Here is a 15,239-nt window from a genome sequence, read left to right as displayed (position 1 = left end):
AATTTTCTTTCCCTATTTGTAAAAGTTCTGAAAAGTTTATCATCAATCCTGCATAAGACAAAACCTTTTAAAAACTGCTTTATTTTCAATACAGAAATGTATTAATATTTATCTTTAGAAATTCTGGACTTCTTTCAAAAGCAATAAGCCATATACTAATGTCACTATTTAGTTTTTAATTAGAGCAGCAACAAAATCAATAAATTAGACTTACTTTTTTATGACGCTTTAAAAAATATCAAATAATTTCTATGAAAGGGGGAGGGGAGATCGAACAACAAGAATATAAAATTTTTTTTGTTTCTACACTTTAAATTTTAACTTCATTATTGCTGGTATAATCAATATTTTCTTCAGAAAAATTTAAATTTCAAAAAACCTCTAAATGCACTTTAGTTTATATTTGTATTGACACAGAAATATGTTTCATAATTTATGAATATTACATGAAAATGATCACTTTGTAAACAAATTAATTATGCTTTTTTCTTACTTTTTCACCACCAGAATAGAAGAAATACTTCAATTTCACTATATTACAGTGGTTAAGTTTTCGCATAATCTGCAGTTCCCGATTCTGTAAAGGAAATTTTCCATTCAGATTAAATAGTTATTCATATTTATTAGCCATAAGATTGTGTAAAATTATATTCAAATTTGTTTGTAAAATTTATCAATTTACAAAAGTAAAACATTGCAATATTTAGTCTAAACACATTAATATTTCGACCTCAAATTACAAATGATTTAAACCTTTTATACAAAAGACATGCCTACTTTAAACCGTTTGTCCTGTAAAACTTTCTTGATAGCAACCAATTCTCCGGTTTCCACCAGACGAGCTTGATACACAACACCAAATGATCCATTTCCTATGACTTTAGTATCCGTATAACTGACTTCTAGAGGACGATCCGGCCCTTGTCCAGGTGTGGCAATGACAGTTGTCACTTTGCCACCGTCCTTGCCTATATATAATAAGGCCTTGTGAGAAATTTCATTTTTTTACATGCATCACTTTTTACTCATAAGCAACACATTTGAAAAGGATTTATTGCCAATTACTGAAGTATAAATTTAATTAGTAACAATAAGAGACTTTTATAAAAATAAAGAGTTTTTATCTACATATTTTAAGAGTTTTTTCTTTTTAGAAACTGAATTGTAAGCATTTGATCATTTGTATCACCATGAATTCTGCCTTCATGAAAATAAATTCAATAAATAATCTTTACCAACTCTTCTTTGAAAAAATAAACTGTTGGAAGGAAAGGAACTGGATTATGATGCAGCACATTAGAGCTCTTTGCCTAAGGAATAAAAATGTTTAATGACAAATTTTTTAAGAAAAATTGTCTCATATTCATATCAAAATGAGAAAACCTTTAAAACACCCAAGCAGCCAGCCTGTGAGCTAGGATTTGAATTTCGTTCGAACTACCAATTTATTATACCAAGTTAGCAATCTTATTGCTCAGCTGCTAGTGGACTGGGGGGGGGTGGAAGGAGATGATAATTATTCTATTTTCAAATAAGAATTTCATATACAAACAGTTAATTTGATTGTAAAATAACTGATTTATCAATGTAAGTTTAAAATCCCATAAAAATTTATTTAATTTGAAACTCTTATAGTTTATTCAGAATAAATTTCTAAAAGACTAGATATAAATAATGCAAGATACATTATTTCAAAATGACTTAATTCATAGTAAATTACACTGGACTGAATTTTAGATGTTTTTTCATCTAAAATGTACTTCAAAGAACTACAGTAAAGCATCACTTATCTGACAAATTATTGAGGGGAGACTGTCAGCAACAAAAACTGAAGGTTGTGAATTAATGCTTTTTTTGTTGCTCCCGATTCTACTGCATGGTGCGCCCAGCTATATGATGACTCCTTAATCTGTCATTCAGTGCAATGCAGGTTTATCATGCACGCAGATTGGTTTATCACCAGTTACTATTCATGCATATGTGTCTATACATACAGCATCTATCTGTCATTCAGTGCAATGCAGGTTTATCACTGTATGTAGATTGGTTTATCACCAGTTACTATTCATGCATATGTATCTATACATACAGCATCTAATTTAACAAAGATTAGTGTAGTGTTTAAAAGCTGAAATTAATGCAAGTAAGGAAGTATGGCATGAAAAGAAAGTTGTATCGATGGCATGAAAATTTTTCAGACTATCAAGACACTGGAAAAGGAACAGAAAATGCAGAAGGTAACTGATGACTTTGACATTGGATGGGTAACAAAGGACATAGGAGATTGAAACACGAAATGAATAGAAACAGAAAAAATGATACACATCAAGAGTTAGGGAGTGTACATTTAAAGAAAGAAAAATCATGAAAAAAATGTGTCTATGAAAAAGTGACTGGAGGTTTGTATGTTTGATTTACATAGTTCAGGGACAAAGCTGTGCTTTTTAAACTGCTAAAGGCATAACATTTTCGTAATGATTTCAACAAAGGTGACCCAGATTTCACAGCAAGTGTCAGTTAACTAGACCGATGGAAGAAATGCTATGGTATCCATCCAATAAGTGTTTTGTGGTGAAGAACTATTATTGAATTTTGAAGAAATAGAAGCATTCATGAAAATACTTCAGGAATGAATTGAAATTGTAAGCCTACCAGATGATCAGATATTTAACTGTGATGTGTTAGGCCTTAATTACGAATGAAGCAGCACTCTCCCTGACTTTAAGTACAGCATGAAAGACTAACAATTTTAGCATGCAGTAATGCTATAGCAAACCTCAAAAAGGCTTTGTAATGACTGGAAAGTGCCAAAATCCTAGAATGTCTAAAAATGTTCTCCCTGGAAAAAATATTGTGTCGGATGAGCAGTTAAATTTTCAAATGAAAAGTCCTCATTAAACGACAACTCTTTAAAGAATTCATTCCTTCAACAGACAATTTTCTAAAAATGAAAATTATTTTACCTAGAATTGCTGTTGTGTTGCTAGATAATGCTCCAATGCGAAGGAGCTTCAAGAAGGTGACATTAAGGCACACTTTTTGCAATCCCCAATGTAACATCCCTATGACAAGACATTTTTGAAACAATAAAAAGGAACTATCGCAGGAAGCTACTGTTCACAGTGATAGAAGAAACTAAAGAAGAGCAAGACATGGTTAAAAAATTTAAATGCATCAATGTAAAAGAGTTGCTTACTGATCTTCATGGGCCTCGGCTGACATAAGGGCAGGAATCAAATCATGGAAGAAGCTGCTAGACGATGATGAAAGAATGAAAACTGAAAGCATAGATAAAACCAAAAAAAAATCTATTCTACTTTTAATACAATTTTGCAAGAAACTGAAAGTTGGATGAAAAATGATTCGTATGAAATAACTGATGAAAGTGTCACTCTTGTTTAATTACAATGAAAACAAATCAAGCACCAAATAGTAACCCTTGTAGAATTTCACATAATGAGTTAAGGCTCTAGAAACAGCAAGTGAATATATTCGCCAATAAGAAGAAGCTAGACATACTGATTGACATAACAATCCTGTAAAGATGGCAAGACTTGCCAAGGAAGAAAGGGCACTCATTTAGAAAGCAGACTACGATCAAAAATTTCTTTCACTCATCATAGGACTGAACTTTTGAAGTATAATGTACATACTATAACGAAAGACTGACAATTTTAGCATGCAGTAATATTACAGCAAAGTTCTAAATTTTAACTTCGGGCAATTCTGCTACTGAGAGTTCATTTTTTTCTGTCTTGTTGTAAAACATGATTATTAGATTAAAAGATTATTAGATTTTTAAAATTATAACACACTCTGACATTTAATAGGCTTTTATTTAACCCTTCTCTATTATCCAACATTCTGTTCGCCATTTTATATCGGACAGCTGACATTTTACTGTATACTCAACCAACATAGCATAACTTATCAAATAACATATTAAGGTACTTTATCATTCATATCTTAATCACAACTCTATGCCCCCTGATACGATCTTTGTGATTCTTAAATGCTGGTGCACAGTGTGGCCACACCAGCTTTGGTATCAACCCTGATTTTAATTAAAACATTTATTCAATTGAACATCCATATGCAGTGTTTAAGCCATAAATAATCACTTTCTTGTGAAATAATTGGTTCCTTATTAATTTAAATCATTTATTGAATTATGCAGTATTTAAACCATATAATTACTCAATTTATTTCCTTCTACAGACCTTGTGCAAAAGATATCCTTCCTTGTGAAAAATTTAATTCCTTGTATAGTCTTTTCAAAAATTTAGTCCTCTCATACATGGTTAAAGAAATTATCCAAACACATTATCAGCTGTACATAAATTAAGAAAATATACTGAAAGTAAATATCATTTGGCACCTTTATCAAAATAACTAATGGGTTATTAAAAGAAGTACAAAGTTAGACTTGTTTGGACGACTTCATTACAACAAAACATATACAGAATCTGCGTATAAGGAAGGGATGCTTTTGTGGAGAGGATTTCCTATCAGGAACTAACTCACATTTACATTATATATGAGGAAAGTCTCCAGAAAAAAAAAAAAAAAAAAAAAAAAAAAAAACTCTTAAAAGAAATTTAATGATTAAGGCTGAAAACTGAAAGAAATGACAATGTTACAAACTTTACAAGAAATACTTAAAGTTTAACATATTGATCAACTGGGTCACCTGCAACTGACATCTAGTTATTTTAATAGCGCTGTGGGAGTCATAGGTGACCAACAAAGTAGACTGATCTTTGTTCTATTGTTCAGCACTGCCAATCACACTCTATGTATTGAAGGATACATAATATATGCTCATTTGCAAAAGAATATGTGTAAAAAATAATTCATTAGCTACAAACGCGATTTCAATGATAAGAAAATATCAAGATCCAGCATGCATGGCTGGCAAGGTGAATATTAATATATATAGTAAAATTATTTTCATTAGCGCTTTACAGGCACTGGTTACTGTATATTTAAAAAAAAAGTCAAACTTCATTAAAACATGCACTAAAATGATAAAATACTAATTATGTTTATATATCATCAATGAATAAGCCTGAAAGACAAAGTAATTTTTCAACAAAATTATATAAAAATTTATGTGATCAATGCATTAAAAATTGCTAATTAAGTTGCTATACGCGTCTTGGGACTTGTATATATTAATAAAACTTACATTTAATCATTAATAAAAAGCATGCTTGAATTATTTTATAGAATTTAATTTAATATATGATGTAATGTAGTAGATGGTTTAATTCTATTTTTATTTGCATATTTTCGAAAAATCTGTATATTGCCATGATCTTTTTTGAATGTATTTTTACTTTGGTACATTTTGTGTTTATGGGTCTTTTTTTGTTAAAAAAAATCGTTCTTTATATTGGAGTAAAAAGCCATTGGAATAGCTGTAAAAAATCATTTTTACAAGCACTTTTAATAAGGACAAACGTTTAGAACATAAGTCAAAGAAGGAACTTTTGAATTACTTTTAAAATTTTCCGAAAACTTTAAAATAGGGAGCTGGGTCCTTCTCGCCACAAGCCCTTCAATTTCCTTTGATGAAAACACAAGATAGCTCTTTCTTTAAGAGAAATCTTTTACCTTTCTTTTCTCTCAATGCACCACTCTATTCTTAAGGCTCACTGGGCCTCTGGACTTCTGGCGACTGGCTTACAACTAACACGTTTTGACCAACAAATCAAAATGAGCCCCAGAGCCTTTCATGGTGATGAAAAAAGTTCAGGTGCCTTCACTCCATGTCATGTAGATGAAAATAAAAACTTGCCAGAATAGAAAATCACAGAAGAAAAAGCATGCCCAAACCAGCCATCTCTCTCATGAAGCAACTTTTTGCATTATAGCTTCTCTCTTTGGCAAGTGTAACTATTCTTCTATGTCTGCAAAATGAATAGGAATTTCAGTTGCTCATAGCCTAGCTGCTAATTTTTCATAAGGTATCTTGGCTTTTCTTATGTGTTTCCTAATTTTAATATTTCTTGAATGAAATTTTGGATGATGGAATCACTTATCCAATTTGCTGCTTATGAATGAATGATGCAATAAATAAATATATCTACTTAGACACAGATTTTTGTTACTTTTGCTTGATAAAAATTTTGTGGGGGACTACATTAAGATGTACTTTTCTGTTATCGGGTCTGGATTCACATATTGCCAGATGCTGACAATTTTAGGAAAAAAAAATTGGAACATAATTACAATTGCTAAATTATTTATTATTTGGTTAAATTGAAGAAAAATCCACAGAGAAAAATAGCATAACAGATATTCAAAAAATTTGAAATTTTTAATGGAAATAAACAACTTGTCAAAGAAATTAGAAAAACAATTTTAGGTCAGCAAATTAAATTAACACAGTGGCATGAAACTGTAGAAATCATTTGGAACATCTGAAAACATTTGGGATGCAGCTGCAACCCCATAAACTCAATTAAATAAAAATATAATCAGTTACAGGCAGTGCTGCTTTAACTTTTATTTCGTCATTTCGCACTGCTCCATAACTTTCAATAGCTGGCACATGAGAAACAATATCAGAATCAATGAAATTACATTTTATGGTTAATGCAGAAATGTTCAAATTTGGCTTCTTTTAATTCATCACTATTATACTCTTTCTAAGAGTTTAAGCATCTTATAATGACATCAATAGTATTTTCTTCAATAACTTTTAGCAAAATTCTGGCAGAGCGGCAAGGCATGCAACTAAAACATATCCTTTTTTTCTCGGCAAATCCTGTCACATACCTATTGGAGCAGACAGATACAGGCAATATTGCTTTTTGGACATGAATGAACACTAAGGTGCGACCCCTGCAGTAGAAGGTCTTAATTCTTTAAAACCCAAAGCCTTCGCTACCCTGTATATGTTAAAATACCGAACCGCCCGAAATGGTTTTCGAAACTCACAGCAATTTCCTCCCCTCCCCATCCATTAACGCACAAAGAAGAATGAACGTTTCAAATGACATCCTTTCTACTTCTAACAAATAAAGATAAGAAATCACAAATAAATCCTTTTAGTACAAGATGTCTGCAATAAACAGATACAATGCATTTGGGAAAACTTCACCTGCTACTGCATACCTCAGGGAAGGAAAGAAAGCAACACCAGAATTTCTGGCCATTTGGGACAGTTTTGGCCATTTGAATGAAAAGCCGTCTGGGCCGATATGGTGTTCAAAGAGTTAAAGCCTCTCTTTCAAGGTTTGAGAACCGCAACCTCAGGACCGATCCGAGAAGACGCCACCCCTCCCGATTGCTGCAGAGGGAAAACTTCTCTCAAAGATTAATTGGCCAGAGAAAAGACCAGAGTGTCTAGGGCCGACAGCTTCACACGTTAGACTAACTTCAAAAATTAATTCCCACGATTGGGGGCACCACTCCCTCTCGAGGTACTACCTACAAGGACAGTACGTTTTAAACTCGAGATCATATGTCCCTCCACACCGACCGAGAGGAGTCAATCCCTCTCGGACCAGCCAACACGATCAACCATGTAACGTCCCCACAGCTTTGGTCGCAGACCTGAGGAAAATAGACTTTCATCTACCTTGAAAATATTACTGTGCTGCCAATTTTAACTGATGATCTAGGTTCTAGACATTAACGCATGGCCACAAACTTCCCCAATGTAACTGTTCCAATCAATAACAGTGCAATTATGGAGAAAACTCAATGGGACTTAATTATAAACCTCAAGCATAAATGAAACAAAATGCCATTAAAAAATTGACATTCTTGATCCTTCAAACCAATTTTCAGAATGTAATAATTGTTTCCCCTCAGCATGTCATAGCTTTATATCTCCATTTCAATGCTTCCTCGGAAACAAAATAGAGCCTCACATAGTGAATATTCCATCATTCTTACAGAAACTACATCAGATATGTTTCATCATTAGTCAAGTCTCAAATTTTCATACCCATGATAAAAATTCCAATGAATTTAAATTTACAGAACATTGCTCATGTAAAGTAAAATGGAGACTTCATATAAAACTCAAGACCAGTTCAGCAAAACATTTGGTGACGAGTCCGGTTCCGATAACAGAAAAGTACCCTTTAATAACAGATGCAAAGCAATTGTTCCCTTCAACATTTCTGTGGGAATCTACTGTATTCCTGCAGATAATTTAAAAGTTTTTTACATTGCAAGAAAAATTCCATTAACACATATTTTAAAAGCGAAACTAAAAATTATCATGATTTATTTATAAAAACATTTGCAATTTGGAACACAAACAAAAGGATGCACATGAAAACTGTTTCAATACTTGTCGAAACTGGTTGTCACAATTTGGCAATTTCTAATGAAGTGGTTGTGCTAATACATAAACATAAAATAAAGATAAAAAGCACTGAGACTTATCCAAAATTCCCCCTTTTTTTTTTTTTTTTTTAAATTTCAAGACATTCAAAGTTTTCAAAAGATTTATCAAACAGCAGCACCTCCACAAACACACAACAACAACAAAAAAGAAATCCTTTGTCAAAGTGAATACATCATGAATGAAAACACTGCCAACAGGCTTTTGCAAATTTATCATAATGTCATACAGCTGTTCTCTTACTTCGGCTTCAGCCGAGAGAATTTTATGAGCAGTACACAATGAAAAACTGTTTAGTTGCAGAGATAAAATTATTTGTATTACGGCAAAGCACACTACAGCTATCTGCTTAGGGAAGAGATGCCTTCATGGAGGACTTTAAGAGAAGCAGGTTCATATTCATATTACAGACATGGAAGAAAACTATAAAAATTTATGCAATCAGTCTAGTCTGTTAGAATTTCAAACTGGGTTGGCTTAATTACAAGAAATGCATAGCAACTGGTTAAGAGGGATAAATTTTTACTATTAAACTCTGAATCAAACGACTGATGAAAGTTTATTATAACCAGATCAAGTGTAATGAGTAAAAATGTACCATTATTTCATTGAGTTACAGCATATTAATTCACAGATTTTTTCAGATTATTCAATAAATGTAAAAAATTTTATCCTTTAACTGAAATATTTAATATGTGAAAAATAAAACAGTACTCTAGGTCAAACCTTTAGTATAAAGGGAAAAGCAAAGTTGAGAATTTCTTTTTATTCATTTAATAAAGCAGCAAGTTTTAACTATTTTAAAATTTGACAGCTCTCGTAGTTTGTGCTTTCATTTGACAGATACCATTTGATTAACAGACTCAAAGCAGTTCTGAACATTTCCATTATCAACAATTAAATGTGTGAAGAAAATTTTTCAAAGAGAATTACTTCATTCTTAAAATATATAAAAACCATTATAAAAATCCATGCAGCTGGAAATTATCATATTAGTACTCATTATTAAATAAAGCTTGATAGTTTAAGTGATTATATGTTTTTATTCACATAAAAAATTTTAAGTAAAAAAAAAAAAAAAAATTCAAGCAATAATTGAAAGAAACCTGTAAAAGTTTGGATTATTTTTTTATGCATTACTATACCATTTTAAAATTTTGCAAAATTGTTCAGGTATGTTTTAGTCCAAATGGGCATTAGCCCATAAAGGCCATTAGTCTCAAAATGGCATTTTACATTGAAACACTTTTCATACTGTTGCCACCAAATGTTATTGGCCTCTATATTTAAAGAAACAAAATAATAAAAAACCTACATGAATATATGCATGTTCCTGCACTGTGAAAAAACAAAGGTACTAGAGTCATTAAATTCTGAATAACATAGTCCTTTACCCAAACATGAGCACCTGGAAGCCCAAATTTGAAATTTCGAACTTGTTTTATTGTCAATGTAAAACTTTAATGAATTTTTGACAAAAAAACTCAACAATTTCAAAGCGAACAGTGGCAACACTGTGGGGAATAAAACATTTTAATCTCTAGCACACGACACTGTCTATGGGAAATTCTAAAGATGTACTGTTTTTAAATATCTTTAGCACAATTTGGCATTAGCCCAAATGCTCTCGAAATGTGTAGTTTTTTCTTTTAATTTTGAGTATATATCATAGAAGGTACAACCAATCAAATAATTTTATGAAGACATGCCAGTCTTCTAGAAACATCGTACTGTATAACAGCATCAATAGGTAAGGTTATTATTTTGTCTTTGTTAGTATAAATACACATTTTTTAAAATGTTGGAAAAATGCAACGTCAGTTCAAAGCAGTGTCTTTATAAATGTACACAGATTGTCATAGATAAATGGCATTATTTTTTACAGTTTCCACAAAACAACTTCCTAATAATGAATACCCAAAACAATGGTTTTTAATGTTGAATGAAATATTATAACTTATGAAGGAATTAAATGAATATAATGTTTCAAAACTTTCATCAGATGTTGAATGTCAAAGTGAAATAGATTTAGTAATGATTCCCCCAGAACCAGACATGGTAAACGATAAGGAATGTATTGATGATGATGTGTTAGATAATAATTTGTCAATACTGAAAGATGCATCATGAGAGATCAAGATTTTTTCATCAACAAATATATATATATATAAATGTATCAAATCCATCAAAAATAATAAAAAATTTTGTCCCATATAAAAATAAATTACATGGAAAAACTGTTCTCTATACATAGTGCTACCTGTTGACAAAAATGCGTTAGTATGTGCAGCAATGACACATTCTATGTAAACTAATATCAAACAGAAATTATATTTAGCCGATACTAGTGCATTGGATAAAACCAAAAACTGGATTAAGTTAATCTGTATTTAAATATCGATTTCACATCGTACGAGATTTTTTTCAACACATCTTTATATAGATGAGCAAATGGTACCCTATTTTGGCAGACATTCATGCAAAACGTTTCTCAAAGGAAAACCCCTTTGTTTCAAGCACACTGGTTTTCATGTTCCTATTGAAGAATACATATATCATTTTGATATACATTCAGGAAAACCTTCAAAGGCATTGACTGATCTTGAAGTAAGCAGAGATGTTGTAACAGATCTTTTAAGTGAAGTGGAAGTTCCTTCAGTTTGATAAGTATATTTTGACAGCTATTTTACATCACACCTAATGTTGTCGGAATTGAACGTGCTGAAATTTCATGCAATTAGAACAATTCTTAAATACAGGTTAGGAAACTGTTCTATTATAATGTATACAAAATCGAGAAAGAAGAATGTGGAACATATGACACGGCATTTGATAAAGAACAGGACATTGCAGTAATTCAATGAAATGATAATTCCATCACTGTTGTGACAACCAACTTTGATACAATTTATCTACCCTCAGTAGCCAAGATGTACTCAAAAAATGAAAACAAACATGTAACTGTAAAACAACCTAAACTTATTAGAAACTACAACAATGGCAAGGAATTTTGTAAAATTTTATTATGATGTATACTGACTGCAAGTAAAACATTACAGCCTATTTTTATGAATTTTATTGGCATAGCTAACTCAAATGTGTGGAAACTTTATAAGACTGCAGTAGACACCAGAATTTCCCTATTAGATTTTAAAGAAAGTTTTGTGCTATATAATATTATATATATTTTACTTTTCAACTACATATTTATTCCTCAAAAAAGAATCATTAAACTTACTTACAAAGGGGTTTGTTTTGCTCTGGTGGGAATTTTGTGGCAATCTCTCCGAGAATGTTCAAAGTATTGTTTCTTCAACCATTCTGTGGGAAAACAGGATTTGTGGGTTTTCTGCATTCCTGCAGAAATTTTTCAAGCGTCTTCTATTGTAGGCAAGTATATAATTTTAAACTGGGCTTAATTCTAATACACGGTACACATGACATTTGGCAACATTATGATGAGCAGTAAACAAGTCATTTTGGTATTGGTGACAATTTTAAAAATCATGCCAAGTCGTATCTTATATTAGGATTTTACCTAAAACTTTACAAAAAATTATCATGATTTTTCCATAAAAGACACTGAAAGTTAAGACTACAACAATGAAACAAAGAATGTATAAGAAAATGTCAATGTTTCTTGTTAAAAATGAAGAACCATCAAAAGTATAATTAACAGTGTTTGGTGCATTTTGAAATTTTAGCGATTTTTACCATGATTGTGCCGGCCAGATGGTATATTGATTAGGAGAGCCTGACTGCGACACCGAAGGGCCCAAGTTTGAATTCTAGAGAAGGCATGGATGTAAAATTATCTGTCTTCATGGGAGGTAATGGTGGCCACCTATTAGGTGCCACCACTTCTGGCCTTAGGAGTGGCCACAATGCCGTTATAGGCAAGTGCCCACCATTGGAAAATGAAAACTATGATGGTTGCAATAAAGTATCAACATATGCATATGCAAGATTCAAAAGCTATAGCCGAAAGATTACATGGTAAAAGTTTACAATCGGGTGCCCCTTGTTTCTTGGCGATTCTTTTTTGACGTTAAGATTAGCACCAGGAGGGCACAATTTCAAGATGGCCGCTAAACAAAACCAAATTAAGAAGTCAAGGAATTGTACAAACTCTGTGTCTATGTACACATCGATCTGTTTTCACTTAAAAAAATATCCTAGAATTACACAAATTAGGCATTGTGCACTGCCTTAAACTTGTCCATGTACACATCAATCTATTTTCATTTAAATAAAATCAGGAAGCTAAAACAAAGTTAAAATTAACATGGTAACCAGAAGTGAGGTTTCATCGCCAAAATTTTTTAAAAAATTGTCGCTAATCAAATGGGCACCCAATTCTACACTAGAGCCGATTTGGGATTAAATGACAATTTTAAAGTTTAAAGCACTTGAAATATATATGTCTGACCCATCAGTAGTTGGTAAATTACAGCATTTTCAATTCCAGGCAGTGGAAAACAAGTTGCACAGGTGTTTTTTATAATTTTTGTAGTAAAAATGCAAAGTTACTACTAGTTTTGCTTTACTAAAAAATTTGCTAAAAAGCAGAGCTCTTACATATTTTTACATAACAAATTAACCGTTTCTGTATAAATTCCAGAAGCTACAAAAAATTAAAACAAATTTTATCTGCTTGATAATAAAGCATATTTACACTACATGTTAAAACACAAAAAAATTTCAATCTACTTTAAAATATCTCTGCCCTGAAAATTTATTACAATTTATTTGTTAATTTAATGAAAACAAATCTTATTATTTACAGAACACCCTATACATTTAAAAAAACTCAATTCACATATAATTTATGTATAAGAAGCAAATATAAATGAAACTCTGCAAAACAAATTCTATATTACATAAAATAACAAATATTTAATGCTCTTTAAAGAGAAAATTAGATTTTTAATGCAGTGTTCATATACCATAAATCTCCAGAGAAAATATATGTTAGTATTTGATACTTTTACATAAATAACGATAAAATGACAATGTTAACTATGCATAATATTTTGCACAGCATCTATACTTCACTAAGGTATTCTCACAAAGGAGAAAATTCATTTCTGGGAATTTCCAAACAAGCAAAATTTCAATAGCAACATTAAGCTGATAAAAAAGTTCCACAAATTTCAGTCGAAACCATGCAAGAAAGCATCCTTCCAGCAGATTCTATAAATTTTTAAGTATACTAACTTGCAAAAAGAGTAGGACATGTTACTTTATCACCGGAAAGGTCAGGTTTTTGTGTTTGCTTGTTACCTTCAACGAAGGATGTTGTTCGAGGTCTCCCGCTCATAGTAAATCCGAACGTGCATCCAAGCTCACATTCTTAGGGAAAAAAATTTTTCTCACATATCGTGGTTAAAATTAAAAATAAAATGACCAATGGATTGCTTCAACACTACGTTTTTCGTAATAAGTGCATTTAAAACAGACAAGGTAGCACTTTTAACTTACAGGCCTTTTGTAGATGGAACATAAATACAGCACTACCAGAATAAAGCTTCGTAACCAAGCCTAATAATGAATTTCATGTTTCAAAGACTTAAGCTACAGTATTTAACAAAATTAAATTTTTCGACGTGAAAAGTGCTGCATCAAAGACAATGACCCTATACCGAACTTTACGTCACTGCTGTGAACAGTCTTCTTGCAAAAGCTTTCTCGTTGAGCGATAAAAAGGTTAGCCGTAGGAGGCGCTATAAACAGGTAAAATACAATTTTTATTGTTGTTATGGTATTTTTAAAGTTTAATTTAAAAAAGGTAAAGATTTAATTTTTGGAATTAAAAACTTTTAATGAATATAAAATATCTTATGAATCAAAATTCAATTTTGAGGATATTTTATGGAAAGTTATAGAAATTTACGAATATATTTTAAACACGTTTCTTGAATAACATGAACCTTGAAATATCATGAAGTATATTTTTCATAATCAGCCTATCCGATGTAGCAGCTATTTTGTAAGCATATTTATAAATTTATTTCAGTTACTGAAAAAAATAATGTATTTTGAAGGGAAGAAAAAGAGATGCTCATGCTAACTCTTGCTTAAATAAGCAGGAGAGATCAATAAATATTATTTCGCTAAAAATTCAAATCTGATCTCACAATCGTTGAAAGAGCAGAATCTATTGATAATGCAGAAAATATGAGCTAAACATGAAATACAGTTAATTTCTTAGCATAAACAGGAGTAAAATAGCTAATAATAATTGCTCAAATGAATGCGGAATTGCTAAAATACTAAACCATTGTTAAAAAAATAAATATTTACTTAAAAAATAAAACTTCCAAGTTATAGATAGAATTTTAGATTAGAAAAGAAATATGTACACCAAGTTTCATCTGTGAACAATGCCTCAATTCAGCCCGCTTTGAATGCCCCGTCTCATCCTGCTTTGAACAACATCTTGTTTCAGTTACCTCATTCCGCAATTGAGCTACAAAACACAACTTGAAATAATTTCTCTGGCAAATTAGAGAGACCTCATCACCAAAGCTTTAAATTTGGCTTCTTTTTTAAAAGAAGATGCTGCTACCATTTTATAGACGTTCTGCATTAGAACTGCGGTGTGAAGAAACATCACAAAGGGCAGGAGAGTTTCTTCAGGAACTGGCGAATAATACCGAAAAATTAAATTATTTAGCATTTCTAGATTGCTCCTGAGAATTTAAAAACAAACTAAATCTTCAATATTTTGTCGATGCCATTAGATAATGCAACATGCAGCAAGTATTATGGATAACTGATAGCTGGAAGATTTGAAGAGAACGCCAATGGATGTTATGAAAAGTGGAGCAGAATGTCGTTATAAAAACAGTGTAGCATTGGCTTCAAATGGAAC

At 31.4% G+C, this 15,239-nt stretch overlaps 1 protein-coding gene across 3 annotated transcripts in view; it reads right to left on the bottom strand.

The window, feature by feature from the left end:
* Positions 1 to 14,046, bottom strand: part of LOC118196219 (glycogen synthase kinase-3 beta-like) — a 37,811-nt gene extending 23,765 nt beyond the window's left edge. The window contains exons 1-3 of one of the 3 annotated variants that reach the window (XM_035367642.2): positions 13,847 to 14,046; positions 778 to 968; positions 494 to 577 (exon numbers count right to left, since the gene is read on the bottom strand). In XM_035367642.2, the coding sequence (XP_035223533.1) occupies positions 494 to 577; positions 778 to 968; positions 13,847 to 13,868 (297 nt within the window). In that variant the 5' untranslated portion in view covers positions 13,869 to 14,046. The other 2 variants (XM_035367639.2, XM_035367640.2) reach the window with 2 other exon arrangements.
* Between the last annotated feature and the right edge of the window lie 1,193 nt (positions 14,047 to 15,239).

This window comes from Stegodyphus dumicola, chromosome 6 (genome assembly GCF_044657685.1).
Source record: "Stegodyphus dumicola isolate Sdum_Otavi_A_Nest chromosome 6, ASM4465768v1".
Classification (NCBI taxonomy): domain Eukaryota; kingdom Metazoa; phylum Arthropoda; class Arachnida; order Araneae; family Eresidae; genus Stegodyphus; species Stegodyphus dumicola.
The sequence above is the reverse complement of the archived record's forward strand: the minus strand, read 5'-3'. Positions and strand labels throughout refer to the sequence as shown.